Source organism: Anthonomus grandis, chromosome 10 (genome assembly GCF_022605725.1).
Source record: "Anthonomus grandis grandis chromosome 10, icAntGran1.3, whole genome shotgun sequence".
Taxonomy (NCBI): Eukaryota; Metazoa; Arthropoda; class Insecta; order Coleoptera; family Curculionidae; genus Anthonomus; species Anthonomus grandis.
In genome coordinates this window covers 16,473,915-16,494,004 of record NC_065555.1, presented here as the reverse complement: position 1 = coordinate 16,494,004, position 20,090 = coordinate 16,473,915, and the positions used below count along the sequence as shown (strand labels likewise).

The following is a 20,090-nucleotide window of genomic DNA, read 5'->3' as shown; positions in this document are numbered from 1 at the left end:
TACAGGATGAAACAGACTCGACACTGAGTCCCACACTACTGGCGGCAGCGCCGCGTAACCAGTGTTCATAAAGAATTTCTCCACCGACCCCAAAAAAAAAAAATCTATGTATGTATGTAACGGAATGATCAACTTGGAACTTTGCCCACGTGTCAAGACCGATGACAATGCAATAATTTGATAACAGTTTCCCATTATCATTATTAGGACTGCCAAAATTAATAAATTATTTTTTTAGATCCTCTGTAGGAGAGTAAGAGACATAGAGCCAGGCGATCTGCGCATGCACTCTTAGAGTTAGTCTTACTGATTTCTGGGGTCTTCTAATAACCGTGATTTACAAACGCTCCTTATTAATCACAACAAAATAATCAGGACATAAATTTCAAAATTATTTTACGGCACAAAATTTGGCAAGTAAATAAGGAATTTATCGTGATCAAAATATTTTAATATATAAAATTTTATTGATTATAAACGAATATGAATTAAATAAATAATAGTTTAAAGAAACTAAAAGTACACGCTTTTATTCCTAATCGAAGTAAAAAGTAGGACATAATTTTTAATTACATAGAGTTTTTATTACAATAGTAGAAGGTCGAACAATCAATCATAATTAATTAGCTCAAATAAAAATCACAATAAAGTTAAAGTTATTAACAGACTAATTCAAATCAAAGTAAAAGGCGTGGGGGGGCATTTTACTTAATTTTCATAACTCTTCTCTCATAGATAGTTGCCAATAGAAGAATTATCATATTTAATATATCGAGCATCTCACGCTTTTTACTCTCTTTTATTATTATTTGAAGTAATTAATTATAATTGATTGTCTGACCTTCTACTACTGTAATAAAAACTCTTTGTCTCTGTTAAAAATTATTTTCTACTTTTTTGTTCGATTATCAATAGAAGCGTGTTCTTTTAGTTTTTTTTAATTATTATTTATTTCAATTACAAGAAAAAAATATTGCTATAGAAAATGTTAAATAACTCGTGTTGTGCTTAATAAATTTGAAATTCCGTCAGTAAATGGCGCTTTATAGTAAAGTTTACTGAGTTAATAAAGAAGTGCAATAAGTATTTGTATGCAAAAAGAAATTTTGCGTAAGTCATCCTTAATTTTTGCAATCTTAACGTTGGTGAAAAGAATCTTGCTTCTTTTCACCAACTCTTTAATAGGTATTAAAAAAAAAATTAAAACAAGTTCTATTTTCAAAGGAAACTTAGATTAAGAAAATTCTGTACTTTAAATTTGGTTATTCCGATCCAATGGTCAATTTTTCGAATTCCCCACCATTTTTGGGAAAAATCAAAGTGTTTTTGTATTGGATTTTTCAGGAAAACGAATGAAAAAAGACCTAATAAATATTGCTTTAATAAAACTTTTCTGCATTCAAAAACATGAATTTAGCAAAATTTTCTATTTTACAAGCTGCTAATCGGTCTAGTCAACAAATAATGAGGTCATAATTGTTCTTGGAAAGCCGGGGGTCATTTCCCAAGTAATTTTTTGTGTGGAATCCGTAGTCTATCATTACTCTTACCTAACCTGGGTTACTCATTCTAAACAATAGAAATTCCAGCAGTCTGTATGTGGGAATTATGAAAAAAATAAAACACAAACGCTGTAAAATAATTTCCATTTAATATTGAGACAAACATTATACAAATACATAATAAAAACTTAAAAAATTATCGCATTTTTAACAGTATACAAAAGGCTAACGAAAAAAATATTAACAATTCAGCATAACAAACAAAATATTGCAATATGTCGAAACAAATTTAGATAATTATAAAAACAAAATTTGGTGAATAAATGAGGTGCCATACAGTGTATTTTAATTCTTGTTTAGTTGTATTTTGCTGTTTCAGCCCACATATGAGAGCAGTTCTTAATAAAACACACTGTATAAAGCAAAGTTTAAGAAATACCATTGTAAATTAAAAAAAATTACTTATTATACACTAACTATGATTCACTTATAGCAAAAATATCGTATTACAAGAATAGATGTATTATTTTTTTAATTGTTATGGTTGTTTCGGCAAAACGAAACTAAAAACTACATGACTAAACCAAAGAACAGAAAAATTAAGGCACAATGAAACGTGTATCCCCTTACAAAAAAAAAACTATTACATTAAAGTCTAATAAATAACGGTACAAATATAATATTTTACAATCTCTATAATGTATTTTACTTGGCAATTAAACAATAACCAAACTAGACTTAGACTTAAAGAAATTAAAACACCTTATCACTATCGTTCGCACAGCCAGTTTTACACGAAACTATTTTTTTTTTTGGTGAAGAAAACTAAATAGATCTCTTAAGGTCCAAAACAACTATAATACCCAAAGATGGAATTTATTTCAGCCACAAAAAGGTAATTTTTTTTACTAATTTCCCTTGTCAAAGTACATTTCACATAGCCATAAAAATAATTAATTTTGCTTCTTTGGAAATGCTGTAATGGGTTGGCACTAAACATGCTTTTAGGTGATGTATCTCGACTTTTTTTGAATAGCAAAATTAAAGCAAGTGATTCACCAAAAAATAGTTTCGGGTTTAATATCATACATTCAAAGTTATATATACTCGAATATTGTATGAATAAAATATAAATAAAGAAAAAAAAAAGATTTTTAATCCTGCAATTTTAGAGCAAGAATTTTGTTAAGAGCCCAGCTCTAATTTTATCACTAAATTAGTTTCATATTTATCACAAAATGAACACAATATTTGTAAAATAAAAATTGTTTTTTTTTGAATGTTTGGGGAAAGTAGCAAACTGGCTTCAAACTATGGATGGATAAAAATCAGAAAATTTCATTTTATGGCAAATATGGGTCTATGTTCATATCTTTAGGAATTTAATTTTAACAAAAAAAAAAGGTTTTGCTCTACCCTCCAACTCCAGCAATCATCTATTTTCCTAAAGATACCGTATGGATTACAAGTTGCGCCCTATAAGATCATCTCCTATCATCATACCTGTAGTAATTCATATTTCAAACATAAAACCATTTCTCATACCAAAAGAGTAAAACTCTCACCAGCAAAAAACTTCTTGTCATAACAATAACAAAGACTACAAGTAAAATGTCAGTCATCTAATGGTTTTTAGCCTTAAACATGAATTATTGTAGGTCTGATGATGTTCTTATAGTCCAAAACATGTAACTGTAGATTTTGAGTTTAAAATCATAAAATTCTTAGCGATGTAGCTCCAGGTCTTTTCCTCAATAATATTGCAATAAAATGTGAATATGTTGAATATTATAAAACACAGGATAATTAAGAATAATAATGCAAGGTGGTTCTCCGGATCCTGCATTAGGGAATGAAAATGGAAAAATATTGAAAATTTGACAATTCGTCCTTCAAAGACCCTGCCATGAAGCCAAATTTTCAATATTTTCCTATAGATGGTAGCAACGTTTTCTATTAATTTTCCTCTTAAAGCAATAGACCTTTAAGTAGTTCATCATTAAAATTCAATAGGGTAAAGTCGGGAGAGATGACGCGCCGGGACAGATGACGCAGAGCCAAAATTATGGTGTAACCATACCCAATTTATTAGTCGTGCACGCCATGTGGTAAAGCTGGTACTGTTTTCGGTTTCTCTTGTTTTTTCGTATAAAAAGACGTTAAAATATAGGTGCAGTATAATTTTTCTAATTTGTAAGTATCACGAAGTTTCGGAACATGTTAAAAAATATTTTATTTTAACCAAAGTTCGTACATAACCAAAAAAAATACTTGACGTAGGAAAAACTAGGTTATGTTAGTAACGTGCTTATATTAAGGCGAGTGCGTTTACTTCATAACATATAGAATAATATAGGTGCGTTATCTCTCCCACACATCTGGGATAGATGACGCATAATTTATAAAAAATTTTTTACTTTTTTAAGCCAATGTTTATTTTCAGATCCTTCAAAATGCCAACATTTTACGGTCCTAGAAAAAGTTCAAGGGGCAAATGGACAGCAGAATGCTAAAAGCTGTAGAAGCTGTAAGAGTCAGAAACGTTTCAATAAGACAGGCTGCAAGAGAAAATAATATTCCTGAAAGAACGCTAAGATTTAGAATGCACAAAAACGATTTTAAGAAGGGTGGAATGGGTGGAAAATCACTTTTGGGGGAGGATGTTGAAAAAAAGCTTTGTGAGCATATTAAAAAGCTACAGAATTCTGGATTTGCACCAACAAGAACAACTGTTAGAATTTTATCCTACAATTTAGCAAAATCGTTGGGTATCGAAAGTAGGTTCAATACACAAGCCCATATGGCCGGAAAAGATTGGTTGAAACTTTTTTGAAATCGAAATAAGAGCCTTTCTATAAGAAAAACAAAGGGCGTCTCTTTAGCAAGAGCTCAAGGGCTAAATAAAGAAGAGGTTAATAATTATTTTCAATTATTATCAAAAATTTTAACAGATAATGATTTGCTAAATAAGCCTTTGAATATTTTTAATATGGATGAAAGTGGCTTGCAGCTTAACAATGATCCTGGAAAAGTTATCGCTGCAAAAGGAAGTATGATAAGGAAGTATGGTAAGATATTCATGTTATTAAAAGTCAAGAAAGAGGAGAGACTATAACTCTTGTGGCTTGCTGTAATATTGTATTTTTAAGGGGGTGAACAAGCAACAAGTTTGGGAAGAAAATATGCCGCCCGGAGCCATAATTAAAATGAGAAAAAAGTCTGCTTATATTTGTGAAGAGCTGTTCATGGATTGGCTAACAAATCACTTCATACCCAGGAAGCCAGCTGGAAAGTGTCTCCTGATTTTAGATGGTCATGGTTCTCATATGAACTTCTATGAAATATAGAAACTGCCCTGGATAATGACATTTTATTATTGTGTCTGCCCAGCCATACTACCCATTTTTTACAACCCCTTGATCGCTCTTTTTTTAAGCCACTGAAAAGTTACTTTAAACGTGCATGTGATGAATTTATAAGGGCAAATCCAGGCAAACGTATTGAACGCAGACATTTTGGGAAACTTCTTGCAGATTCTTGGACACGTGCAGCAACAACTGAGATTGGAATATCAGGATTTTGTGCTACAGGAATTTACCCCTTGAAACCATCTGCTATCCCAGATCATGCTTTTCTTTCTGCCGAGGAAAATGAATTACCTTCTCAACATTTACCAAGTGAACGCTCAGAACCTGGTCCTTATCAATCCACATTAACACCCAATGTAGTATTGACAAGTTCAAACTCTTCCCCTCTTAAGACATTGGATAATCATTCTGCAGTGCCTGTCGCTTGTACATCAGATTGGACACCTTCAAAGATTTTAGAAGATCTTTCTCCTGTTCCCAAGATCGTAGCTTCAAAGAATCCAAAAAGAAGAAAACAGTCTGCCCAAGACCTAACTAGCCCTATCAACATTTTGACTTCAAAAAACTAGAGCTTGAAGCCAAAAAATTAGAAAAACAGAAGCAAAACCAACAAAAAGCACTCTCACTTTCTCGCGTGAGTGCTCTTAATTCTGCCAAACGCAAATTAGTTGAAAGTCAGTCGTCATCATCAGATAATGATGATGATTTTTCAATTAATGATTCCACCGATGACGAGATTTTTGATGAGAATGAATGTGTTGGTTGCTTAGAAAAGTACGACCAAACAACCACTGTAGGTAAACTTGATAAAATGTGTTAAATGTGAGAGATGGGTTCATGCCTTTTCCTGCACCTCATATGAACAACATTGCATGTTATGTGCTAAACTAGTTTTTAAAAAATAGCCATGTTAATATTTAATTCATATTATCTAGAAATCTTTCTGTTACTTTTTTTATTTTATGTAAGCTACCTATATTTAATGTGAGCTTAATACTTACATTTTTCTTACGCATTTTTCACTTTTTTTTTAATTATGTATAAAGCTCATAAGCAATAACACCCACCCGGTCGGCGTCAACACATCCATATAGGATGGGTGAGATTGCCAAATACATAATAAGGAAAAAAATGTTATTGACGGGGAAACCTGATTTATTGAATCCAAATAATACATTTTTCACATATAAACTTAAACATTTAAATGTGGTTTTTATTTACTGTCTCCCAATGTTAGAACTATAAACTTTATCACGCAACAAAAAAAGGTGCGTCATCTGTCCCAACTCTACCCTATCGTTTTAGAATTTATAAATGTCATTTAAGCGTTTCAATAGAGATGACATGCTTGCTGGAGTAATTACAAACCAAACTAAAGAAAATCCGTCAATTCTCAAGAAATAAAGGGGAAATTTCACCTTAATTTGCTACTCTCCGACTAAAAATCAAGGACAGTAAAATAACCTACCCAACTTAAAGAATCTACTTAAAAACTAGGTTTAACAAAGCTAGACTAGCAAGACATATGGTTCGAAATATAGCTAAACTTTTGAGTATAACGTATTTCTTCTTTGTAGTGTAATTTAGAGGCGCGAGGTGTAATTTTTAAAATTTCATTTCCGCGCCTGATTGGCCTAAAGAAAAAAAACCGACCAAAGGCAAACTTAGGGCCAAGTAAAATACCGCTTATTTTACATAAAAATATATAAGGTGCCGACCTAAAACCTCTTATACTGACTAATTAACACGTCTGATGGTATAAATCGCACCAATAATAATAACAAAATATTATAAACTAAAATTATATATATATATATATTTATATACACGGTTTATAAAAAATATTATGGCCAAAACGGTTTATTTTATCGATACTGCACCAAACCTATTTTTTTTAGGTAGTTCTGCAGCTTAGGTTCCTTTTTGTTAAAAAAAAAATTAGTATGGAATTAAATTGAACCTTTTTGACTATTACTAGTGATTGAAATAAATATAAATGCTTTATAATGAACATTCACCTTTTTAATTAAGAATCAAATTTTTGACGCAATTTAGTTAGGAGAATCAAAGTAATAAGTACAAAGTTGCCAGATTGTAAAGATGTTTTCATAGATATTCTTTCCATAGATACATTTTATTCCGTATTTTGGGATGCTCACGGAATGATAATATAAAAATCAAGGGATCGGTCGAAAAGGTGTCAAACTATCGCAATATTTAAATGCTACCAATATTCTTAAATAACTTTGAGTCACTTTTGAGGGATCAAATGTACCACTACTTTAAAAATATAAGTCTCCTTATGCAAGGGCAGTTTGGGATCAAAAGCAATAAATCTAGTATATTGGCCATTGAGAGTTTGGTGGATTTTGCATCGAATAGCTTGGAAAATGACTTTGACACATTCTTTGGCCTGACAAAGGCATTTGACTGTGTATCATATAGGTTTAATGAATGTATGAAGGTTAAAATTGAATCCCAATAAATCTGCCATAATCTACTTTAGATCAGCTAAATATTGGGCGTCTCATAAGATTGTTATAATAATGAACGGCAATATCAGTTCTTGAGGAACATACAAATTTCATGTGTCTAGGCTTCTTCAAAAAGTCTATTATAATTTTCGCAGCATTTACAAGAGTAAAGATATTCTTAACTTTAAGCTAAAGAAAGTTCTCTGCGAAGCACTGGTTAATTAGGGGAGAGTGGTACACATTGACACATAGTACACAATGAAACACTGCTATTAACTCGTCTAAATTTGCCGCCACAATTTCACTAGCCACCGCCCACCATTAGTTAGTTTTCGTATGCCGACCAACAAAGATTTTACGGAGCGTTTTCTGTTTTCTTGTGGATAAATATCGAAAAGAGGATCGAACATAGAAAGGTATGTTACCTTCAAATAAATAGATTTAGTTTTTATTAATATGTCATTTTACTTATACATCTTGTGATGTATAAGTTTTAACCTATAAATATTGGGGCCAAAATTTTTCAGGCTTCGCATTTACATTGAATTGAAATTTAAAGCATGCGGTAGTACACATTGAAACACATGCAGGTAGTACACAATGATACGTGTTTCATTGTGTACCATTATGATCATTCTATACTGTCGTTTTTTTTATTGCTGGTATACCATGGTAAAAAAGAAGAAAGAACGAACAAGAGCCAAATTTACAAGCGAACAAATGACGGCAGCCGTCCAAGAGGTGAAAAGAAATGGAACTTCACTTCGCGTTGCTGCAGAGATGTTTGACATAAACTTTAGCACATTAAGGCGATATGTGATGAAAGAGAAAAATGACCCTAAAGCCAAGATGGAGCCAAATTATGCTGTTCGATTAGTATTTACCTCAGAGCAGGAAAAGATTATATGTGCTTACATCAAGAACTGCAGCCAAATGGCATACGGATTAAATACCCTAAAAGTTAGACAATTGAAACGAAATGGCTGCTAAAAACAATACTACTATGCCAGAATCTTGGAAAACTAATAAGTGCGCAAGCAAAGATTGGTTACGGGCTTTTATAATGAGAAATCTATCCTTAAGCATTAGAAGGCCCGAAGCTTGCTCTCTATCGAGGCTTACTTCTTTTACGAAACCTAATGTTCACATTTAGAGCAAATATATAAAAAACATCCATCAGTTGTTCACGATATCCGAATAATATATAATTTAGATGAAACGGCTACAACAACCGTCCAGCGGCCTCATAAAATAGTAGCGCAAAAAGGGGTTAAGCAGTTAAACCAGTGCACAAGTGCTGAAAGCGGATTACTAGCTACTACTTGTGCAATAATTCGAGCAGATGGAACATTTCTACCGCCAGTAATTATTTTCCCAGGTAAAAAATTTATCAACCTCATGTTAAATGGAGCACCGCCAGGAACGTTGGGATTAACCAATCCAAGTGGCTGGATGACCGCAGACCTTTTCACCCAAGTAATAGATCATTTTATTAAGTATACTTCTACTACGAAAGAAAATCCATGTCTATTAATATACGACAATCACGAAACACATATGTCTTTGGAGATAGCAGAAAAAGCAAAATCGAATGGCATAATCATTTTAACCCTACCTCCACACACAAGCAACAAGATGCAGCCTTTAGATAAGTCAGTATTTTTTTCTTTCAAAAATTTTTACAACAGTGCAATTGATTCGAGGCTTCTTAACCATCCTGTAGTTCCTATGACATTATACCAAAATGCAGAATGTGTCGGTATAGCTCACTCAAAATCTATGACTCCTGAAAATATTATAAACGGTTTCAAATCTACAGGAATCTACCCGTTTAACAAAAATATTTTTATGGAAGCTGATTTTCTTTCATCCTCGGTTACTGACAGACAAAAAGATGATTTAGAAAACGACGATACACAAAAAGGAATGGTGGTAATACAAGCTACCATTATTAATGATATATCGTCAACAAGCATCCACCGCTGATTTATCTAGTGCAAGGAAAATTAGGGAATGTGGACTAGATGAGGAAAACTCAACGTTTGAAATAGCGTCGACATCAGGGAGTTCCTTTACTACGCCATTTGAGTTTCGAGGATCTCCAAAGGCTGCGCCCAGGAAAATTCAAATCGAACACGGAAATCGAAGAAAAGTGTTATTTTAACCAGCACGCCGGAAATGAAAGAGCTTTCTTACAAAACAAAATCTAAAAAAAAAAAAAAAGAAAAAAATAAAATCCCAAATATTAAGACAGTGACAAAAATAAAGCGAAATATATCGAAAGTTTATTTCGATAGTTTCGAAAGTTTATTAAGAAGGTAGACAAGAAAGAGTATAAAAAGGACGTACAAAGTAAAAAGAAAAAGACAAGTGAGAGTGAATCAGAAACGGAATCTGAAAGTTCAGAGTTACAGTTAGCGGACTCTTCGGATGATGAATTAACCTTAGCTGATCTCCAATATCATATGATGGAGGAACAGAAAGATGACACGATTACTGCAATTACCGAAACAACTGCAATTTTAGAAGACTCATTTGTATTAGTGAAATTTGAAAATAACATCCACTATGTCGCTAAAATTTTGGAAGTCATAAATTCTAATGAGTTTAAAATTTCATATTTAAGAAGAAGTGCTAAGGTTTCCAATTCATTTTACTTTCCGGATGTTTCTGATATTCATATGGGACTGAAATCGGATTTCGTTATGTTATTACCGAAACCTATAAATACAAAGAACAAAACGCTTTATTCTTATTATAAATTTGGATTAGAGTTTAACAATATGATTGTACGCTGATATAAACGTAAATACATAAAGATTTTTTGTAATAATATATTTATTCCAATGTGTTTCATTGTAAACTACTTTATGTTTCAAACTGTACCACTAGCGGTACACATTGATACAAATGCAGAAATAAATATTTAAAAAAATTTCTATGTAATTAATTGTGTTTTTTTATTGTAACTGTTAAATTTTATAGGAATATATATACGCATAACGACATCTTAAATGCAGATTTTTGAAACGTTAAAATCGCACACTAGAGTGGATTTACTAAAAATTGTGTCATTGTGTACCACTCTCCCCTATTGTAACTTTGTATATGATTTACTAAGAATAAACTTCAAAAAGTGCAGAACTCTTACATTTAATCTGCCAACGATAATAAATGGTCAAAACTGAAAGCCCCTCATATCTGGTTGAAAAATTATGTGGGAGAAATCAGATTTACTCTCGTGGAACACGTTTCAATTTTGTCTATGAAAGAACTAAAATGTATCTTTCTGAATGCTCGGTTCAGTTAGCTGATCTTTGCCGAGTTTAAAATAAAGGCATTTTTATTTTATTATTATTTAAATCGTATTAAAACTGAACATCTCAACTTTTCAGTTCTCAAAACTGAAAAAGATCTGCCACAGGATGAATGTGTGAAGTTTTTGGGTATATTTCTTGACTCTGAACTCACCTGGGAAAGGCACATAATTAAACTGACCTCTAATAAATTAAAGTAGCCTTCCTCATAAAAAAACCTATTCAGGGCTGACTTTAGAAATTTTGCTGTTACTTTAGCTGTTATATATGTATTATATATATATATGGCATATGCAGTGCTGATCTGTTTATCTGGACTACACTCCAGTCCACACTCTCTCGAGTCAACGCTTTCCATAAGGAGAGAAAATATTTAGATAATAACGCATATGCATACATGCTATGATAGTTGTCGGAACTGTTTCTCTGAGCTTAGCATTCTTACATTTCCATTACAATGTCTGACTTTTATTTTTAAAAATACGATCTTAACAAACTGACAGTAATAAACATCAATATTCTACTCCCACAATTTGGATATTTTGCCGGATTTTCGCAGGCTTGAAACAACCAACAGAGGTGAATGACGCTTACCGAACAATCTTTTAATAAAAAAGCAAAAAAATTATTTAGTTAAAAACCTTTCTATGCACTTGAAGACAACCTCAACAACAATTTTAATGATTTTTAGGCTGTGTTTCTTTAGAGTTTTAAATTGTGTTTGTGTAGGCATATATTTTACTGTATACGCATATAAATATATTCATTTTATTTATATGAATAGTACTTAATTAATTGTTATGTCAAAGGTCCGTGACAGCGATGCTTTGAAAACGGGTGAAATTGAATGAATTAAACTTTGAATTGCGTCCCCAAGTGTTACACTAAAATGAGACATTTTAACAAAAAAATCCGCCCAAAACCAAAAATGGCTAAGCTGCAGAAATACCTTTTTTTTTAAATGGCAAAATAAACATATTTTCTATTGCGCTATATGTATGTATTTTTTAGGAACATTTGTTTAATGAAACGAGGTAAATGTAACTTTTTTTTTGCTTTTTTAAAGCTTTTATACCCGATTTTGGTTTGTACTTAATTTTTTTTTGAGGATGAGAGGGGCGATGGGGGAAATAAATCAGTCGTTTAGCAGCCACGTAAAAAAAACACGAAAATTTCAAACCCTGTAGTTTTCCAATAAAGACTAGCAAACATCCATCATTTTCATAATTTTTACCTGTTTCGGGACGTTTAGCACGGAGATTCTCTTAATAAAAACAATGTCTTCTGTTCATATGTTTTAAATTTCGCAGTCTATAGGTCGTCAGTAAAACTAGATGAGAGGGCAGAGTTAACGCTGCTGCCGTTTTTCACTTTTTCTAGCACTTTGTTCACGTAGTCGGTGGTGTTGCCCGCAACTTTACTTTCTGAAATTAGGAAAATACTGATAAAACTTCTATTTTTATAAATGATAATACAACAAATAAGTAATCTGTTTTTATTAACTTTAACCTGAATGTTTTAAAATGCATGCAGATATGTATAATATAGAAATATCCCAGGGATTCCTTATGTTAATAAGGGGATGCCAGGGACAATTCCCGGATATCTAAGAGAAGCTTGTGAAGAATATCTTATTTATTTATTTACCAACTGGCATTAAACCCACTATAAAATCAAATTAAAGTAAAATATTTATATAAATTATATTAGCCTAACCTACACTAGAAGAAACAAAACAATACAATTATATCAAGTATAATCACAGTCAATAACTGGTATAGCAACATAATTAAATACGAGATCATTTCAAAAATCCATGTCTAACTAAAAGATAGTCTCTATGTAAAAAGCAAGTACCAATCTCCTTGATAAAGATATTAAACAAAAACGGTCCTATATAGAATCCTTGAGGAACTCCAGAGGATATCTTTTACCCATTTGAATGAAAATTACATTTCAAAGTCCGACAAACTACCCACGTTACCATCTGTTTTATAAACGCCACCGGCAGGCGGATGCAGAAACGGGAGTTCCCAAAATCCAAACAAATGTTGGAAGATATTTTTAAGTCTCCACATCTTTCTTACTTTTCTATATGAAAATAAAATGTAAGTATCACAATTACACACATACGAAAGTTTTTTTTTTTAAATTCAGTTTCATAATTACCAATTTTTAGTGAATAATCCTGAAATTTATGAAAATACATACATTTTAAGGTTATGTCATAATGTTTTGATTGTTATATTTGATTTTGTTTTTGTGATTTTAGTGGACTACACCAACAAAGGTTATGTGTTTTGCATCAGATTGAAAGCATCATAGCGAAAAACGGACCTGTCATTTCTTTAAATTTCCAAAAGAGCCCCTGGAAAAAGAAAAATTAATATCTCTGCTAAGGAATACTAAGGTATTTTTACTAAATCTTTCATTTTTTTAAATACCTAAGTGAGGTATACTCTAAATTTTGTTCCTTGTAGGCAAATGGATAAAAAACCTTCAGTCCATGCATTGGTATGTAATTGGTGACAAAAATACAATGAATGGCCTCACTACTTTTCCACATGCAAAGAGTTTAACCAAGGAGAAATTAAAGAAATTGTCAAAAACCTAGGTAGGTCTATACTTCCAAAAGTAACTTTTAAGCCATGTGTGGCTAAAGTGAGAGCTACGAGTTTTTGAATAGTATCGTTGGATTCAGGAGGAAAAAACTAAAACGGAACCGTTAGATTTTTGCAGATAGTGCCCATAGAAGCCGAGATATCGGCTTCCAAAATTTGGGTTTTTGAAGCACAAATATGGAAACTAAAAATTATCATCTCGGCTAATATAAGAGCTACGAATTTGGGAATACTAGGACGAAAGTACGGAAGGACGAAACTAATCAGATCCGTTGGTTTTTTCAGATAGTGCCTATAGAAGCCGAGATATCGACTTCCAAACTTGTGCTCAGACAATTATACAGATTTATATACCGATTTTTGGATTTTAGGAGTTTACAAATTTTGACTGTTTTCATTGAATACAAGACTACATACAAAAAAAATACAATAAATGATTCATATAAAAAAATATAAATATACATAAATGCGTACTATAAATATCTGCACAATAAAATATAACGTCCCTATATTAGAGAAAAACGCAGCAACTTCGCAACGCCGCATGATCGCATTGTTGATTCTACCGACACAATCTTTACCAGTGACGTCGTCAAAAATGATTTACATGATAAATATTTATTATTAATAGATTACGATTTAAATTATAACCAATATTACCGTTTATGAACTCTTTACGCGTTTTTTTACCGTACTTCATTAGAGTAAAGGTATTTATCTAATAAAAAGCATTTTTATGGAAATTAAATATTTTATAATTATTATAGATTTCCTAATAAATTTTTATTATTCTACGTATTTATTATGACGACGGTTGTCCCTTGATATGATTTTATGACATTATTGGTATAATCTTGTGAAAAAATCGGCCTAAATCGCCTTTTTCTCATAGTGCGGCACAAACGGCACAAGTTTTTTCTATCGTAACACTTCACAAAAACACCAAAATGACTCAACCTTTTTCCTTTTTCGTCCTACCAAAATTTATTAAAATATATAAAATGTAACACAATTGCCTTCGGTATGGACACACAAAAACCCAATGCACAAGTAAGAGATGATGCCAAAAATGCTCAGAAATCATGGACGAAAACCATCCAGAAAACTGCACCAGACCACTATACAACCTCTAAACTATTCCCTGAACACATCAGACAAAAAGAGATTAAAAGACAAATGACATTCCAAAATATATCTTTTATGATGCCGCCGAATAGAAAATAAAAATAAACCAATATTATAGCAGTTTCCCAAAGCCAATTACAAATACAATGAGCCACAGATGCTGTAATGGTATATTTTTTAACAAAGTTTTGTTATTTACAAGATCAAACCCTTTCGAAAAGTTAGTATAAATAGCATGTACCTGACTATCATCTTCAAATGACTGGATAACAAAATCAATAAAAGTGAGAACACTCAACTTAGTGGAGAGCCAAGACAAGATACCCAAATAATTGTGTACCAATTTTTCGAAAAGTTTGGGAGTTGAACTGAGAATACTTAAAGACCTATAATTTTTATTGCTTGTTATCTCATGCATACTCCTTTTAAAACGAGTGCGATAAAGCTGTATTTCCAGAAATTGAGAAAATCACCCCGTTTTCAATGATAAGTTAAATCAAATGAATACAGGCCTTGAATTAATATTGCTGCAGATCACCAGGACCTTTGTTATCCAACATACTCAGCCCAAAGTATATTTCAAATATTGAAACGGTCTAGGGAGAGATATTTATATAGGGTGTTTCAGAACTATGGGATCAAACTTCTAGGGGTTGTTCAGTGCAACAGTAGAATCCATTTGAGTATAGGAACCCATGTCCGGAAATGTGTCACTACGCCACTGCGGCCCTAAGACGCGTTTAAATTTAGAAAAAATATTAATTACCTAAATAGGATGTGATGCATTTATTTTTACCTTTTGTATATGATACCATCACAACAATTGTTCAAAATGTCTTCCTCCAACCTCAATACACCGATTTAAACGCCGCACATGATTTCGGCGGACTACACTAAGAATTTGATCCTCGTTTTGAATGATTTCAAATGCTACTGTTATTCGTCTAATTAAATCTAGCTCTGATTCTACTGGAGTTTCGTAGACTAAAGACTTTACATGTCCCCACAAGAAAAAATCGAGCGATGTTAAATCGGGTGACCTAAGGAGGCCAAGAAACTGCTCCACCTCTGGCAATCCAACGGTGCCCAAACCGCTGAGCCAAATACTCGCGTACTTGTACAGCAAAGTGAGCCGGCGCTCCATCATGCTGAAATCACTTTTGCCGTCTTAACGTTTAGTGGAACATTTTCAAGGAGTTCTGGGAGAACTTCCTCCAAGAAACGCAGATAAATAGGTCCTGTTAACCGTTCCGGTAGAAGGTATGGCCCAATTAAATAATCATCAACAATGCCTGCCCATACGTTGACAGACCAACGATTCTGATGTTTTCTTGGAAAAATTGCATAAGGATTTTCTTCGTCCCAAACATGGCTATTCTTACTAATAAAAATACCGTCTCTTGTGAAAGAGGCTTCATCGGTCCACAAAACATATCATAACAAATTTGGTTGTGCGATGATGTGATCCAGAAGCCATCGACAAAATTGAATTCTAGGACGATAATCGGCTGCAGTCATACCTTGAACTTTCTGGAAGTGGTAAGGATGGAGTTGTTGCTCGTGTAGTAGCCGCTAGACAGAAGCCTTACTCGTATTCATATCCATATTCATTCATTCTTAGCGACGTCACGTGCGCTATTTGATGGGTCATCGGCAACTCGCTGAAGCACCTCTTGTTCAAATTCGACCGTTTTTACGGCTCGAGCAACACCAGTATCGTGCATCTTGGTCTTAAACATGCCTGTCTCAGCGAGATAGGAAGATCGTTCGGGATAACGTTCATGATACAACCGCGATGCTGCTCGTGCATTGCAGTTTGTTGCTCCGTATGCCAAATGCATATCCGCCAATTCGCCAATTGATTGGTAAAGTTTTCTATTAGCAATAAATGTTTAAAAATTGTAAGCTATAAAATTTTTAAACATGACATTGAGAATTGACATTGATAAGCGTTGATTTTAAACAATTGTTATGGTATCATGTACAAAAGGTAAAAATAAATGCAGCAGATCCTATTTAGGTAATTAATGTTTTTTATAATTTTTAACGCGTCTTAGGGCCGTAGTGGCGTAGTGACGCATTTCCGGACATGGGTTCCTATACTCAAATGGATTCTTCTGTTGCACAACAACCCCCAGAAGTTTGATCCCATAGTTTCTGAAACACCCTGTATTATCTAGAGTCGTAGAATCATTACGGTGTGATGTTGATGTGCGAAACATTTTTGAGAAATAATTTGCAAAAAGACTGACAATATTATTCCCAGTGGAACACCTAAAATTCTTATAATTCACAAGGGCCTGCATTATTCCTTTTTCTTAAGCTTCCAAACTTCCAAAAATCCTTGCGATTATGGTTATGAGAAAAACATACTTAACATAACACGTGTGCAATTGGATATAATCTCAGAAAAAATACTATAATCAATAACTGAATGAGATTCCACATATTTCTTATGTGCCTTTTTCTTTAAAATTATTAATTCTTTATGCTCTAGTGTAAACCAGCATGGAAAATTTTTAGCAGAACAAATAAATCAATACATACCTATTACGTTATTGGTAGCCTTTTATTAATATGTGATTTTCTCAAAAACTACTCGTATTATCAACAAAATGCAAGAGACATATAATTTAGATTTTTGTATGGCCCATATTCTGGTGTAGCTTAATTTTTTTAAAAGTGTATGCGTACATAAAATTTTGGCCCTCAGTTTACCCCTTAAAATTAGTTTTACGCCTTTTCTAAGATAAAGAGTTAATAGACCGCCTAAAATAACGGGGGTATTCCAAATTTCGTTAAATTTGATGCAAAACTGCAGACACAGTTTTAAAAAATCGATTTTTTTTTACACTTCTTGCGATGGCTGTAGCTTGAAGGGGGTGCATTTTAGAACCCATGTTTATAGGACAAAAAAGTCTTATTTTGACCTCAGGAATACGCCCTTAAAATATATGTAGTGAATTTTGAAACACCCTGTGTCACCCGGTGCTCTAAATTCAAAATATAGTTTTAGTAATAAATATCCGTCATGACTTTACATCTAGCTCTCAGTCCTGAGAACACGACATAATCAGCCACACTCCCGACTACATTGATAATTTCTATGGGTAATTTTCCTTGGCTGAACCAAATATCTTAATTTAGCTGAAAACCATATGGGAGAATGAAATGTTTTAAAACAAATAGAGCTATGGCCATTTGTATAATATGATAGAATAATGTCGGATGAACTTAGAACCAAATCCCAATTAATTCCACACAAATAATTATTGATTCCAATATAATCAGCAATTCGAAAATCATAAGAAAATTCTACATAATTTTACTTGCACATAATGATTTTGTGTACCATTAAAAAGGTAATAAACAGCTTCAGTTACAGTCATATTTCTGTCGTAAAAATAAGATTCAAATACATAAGCCTATGACTTGGTATCAATACCCTCGGAAAAAATTTAAGAAAAGCATAAGCATGTTTGTCCCAAAAATTAACCCATTTGAATTAAGGGGGCATTCAACAATCATCCCAGAATCATCATTCTCCCAAAGAGCATTAAAATCACAAAAAAAATTATACTGAACATATTTTTGTGTGAGAATGTCTACCATGTGACAATGTATTTAATACAAATTAGCATTTAAATTTGTGGGAATGTATATCCCGCCTATAATAAAGTAATTGCAACCTATTCTACAGAGTAAAAATAACTGCTCTACTGGATCATATTCTAGACTAGTTTATTTATTTTCAGTAATTTCCACATTTGTTTAATATTACTTTTTAAAAATTCGATTTTTTGTAAATAAGAAGCTTATTTACCAAAAGATCAGCACAATTATCTTTATCAGTGCAATGTAAAACATCATTCCAATTTTCCTGCTTAATTAATTTTTTATTATTTAATGTTTTTGTTTTACAAAGAAATTATCAATACAGGAGGATTGTTGCCTTATTTGAACTCTTGTGATATAGTTACATACTGAAGATTCAAACATAAGAAAAGATAAAACTTCTATAATAAATAATAGACTTACTCAGGCAAGTTTTACTCATTTTCTCAATATTCCTGTTTAATTCCTCCCGTTTATCGGGCTCCTGCAACTTTATCGCAACTAATTGCTTGAGCTGTTGGATCGTATTTAAAAATCTCCCTAAAAAAACAATAAATGGTCATTTTTAACTTTATTTTTCTCAATTAAACCACTTACTATGTTCATTTTCAAGTCCGTTTAACTTGATTTTGTTAGCCTCATGTTGCGCCTTTTTCTTAAGCCTGCACGCCCTCGAAGCGAGTTTATTTTTCTCTTTTCTCGAAATAGGCCTAACGTTAAATGGTAATTCACTTACTGGGGTCATATCGTTTATTATTCGACCCAACTTGTCTAACTCCTTTCCTATATTAAACAACTTTCTTGGGTTTGGTGTTAAATCGTTTCCGTCGCCTTTTCTAGCTTTACCTAATAATAGAAGGATAAATTAAAAGTGATTTGTACGGCTTAAAAATGAATAAATTAAAAACAAAAAATGTATCTTAAACGTACGTAACTTACCGCTATGCTTTATTCCTCTAACAGAACAATCAGGACTAAACACCGGATCAGTAATCTCATGTAAAACATGAGGGTCTTCTAACTTTGTTTTCATCACTAATCGTTGCCCTTTCGGTCCCTTGGATTGTATGTTATACTGCCAAAAACATTTGTCTTTTTTGGAACCTTTAGTATGGTCATCATCATCGTCCGAATCTAAAATAACAGTTATGAGCAAAACTTATAACAGCAAACTAATTTTCTTACTATTGTCTGTAGAATAGTCTTCATAATGTCCGTCGCTATCTTCCTCGCTCTCATATTCGTCGAGGGAATAGTCTTGAAGGTCCGGACTTAATAGTCCGGTCGATAGGGAGGATGTCGAGCCACATTCGGCTAAAGAACTGTAAAAGAATTTTGGTAATTTGTGATATTTATTTTAAACTGTGGGTTTTGTATAAATTACCTAGTGGATAAGAGATGTTTTCTAGGTTCTCTCCAGGACATTTGTTCCGGTCCAAGGTGCGTGGGAGCAGATGTTGAGAGGATTTGATTTCGAAGACCTTTTACGTTTCGGTTTGGTACAGATTGACCTGAAAATGTAAATTTTTTCAGAGAAAAACCAGTAAAAATGCATAAAATATGACGTTAGTAGATTTGTGAAAAATGCCAAAATGTACTTATTTGCTCTCTGCAGCTCAGAAACCCCAAAGTGGAAAAAAAAATAATATTAAAATCCAAAGAGTTTAAGATATTAAAAAAACCATTTTGCAGAATCCTGCCTTGTACATACATTTGACCACTATCAAAAATTGTCAGACCTGCTGTATGTTCAAATAAACATTTTTACCACAAAATAGGGAATTTTCAACAAATATTTTGTGTACAAATAAGCCACGGACCAAATTGTATATTTTCACGATTTTCTTGAATGTTTATTTTTTTTTAAACTTTCAATTGCAAATTAAGCAAAAATTTATAAAGGCCAAATTGAAAATAGGTTTAATTTCCTAGTGGTGTTTAAATAAAACAACCAACTAGGTGTGCTTTTTTCAACTAAAGATAAATTTATAATTACAGTTAAATAGCTTAGACCTAATGAAAGTTTGAAAAACATATAAAATAAATTTAAAGAAGTAAATTATATTTT

General features: G+C 32.5%; 1 protein-coding gene across 2 annotated transcripts in view; it reads right to left on the bottom strand.

The window, feature by feature from the left end:
* Positions 1 to 1,632: 1,632 nt before the first annotated feature.
* Positions 1,633 to 20,090, bottom strand: part of LOC126741612 (protein CREBRF homolog) — a 75,114-nt gene continuing 56,656 nt past the window's right edge. For both annotated transcript variants that reach the window (XM_050448115.1, XM_050448116.1), the window contains exons 7-12: positions 19,407 to 19,533; positions 19,208 to 19,344; positions 18,962 to 19,156; positions 18,620 to 18,868; positions 18,446 to 18,562; positions 1,633 to 12,085 (exon numbers count right to left, since the gene is read on the bottom strand). In XM_050448115.1, the coding sequence (XP_050304072.1) occupies positions 11,973 to 12,085; positions 18,446 to 18,562; positions 18,620 to 18,868; positions 18,962 to 19,156; positions 19,208 to 19,344; positions 19,407 to 19,533 (938 nt within the window). In that variant the 3' untranslated portion in view covers positions 1,633 to 11,972. The remainder of the gene's footprint in view (positions 12,086 to 18,445; positions 18,563 to 18,619; positions 18,869 to 18,961; positions 19,157 to 19,207; positions 19,345 to 19,406; positions 19,534 to 20,090) is intronic.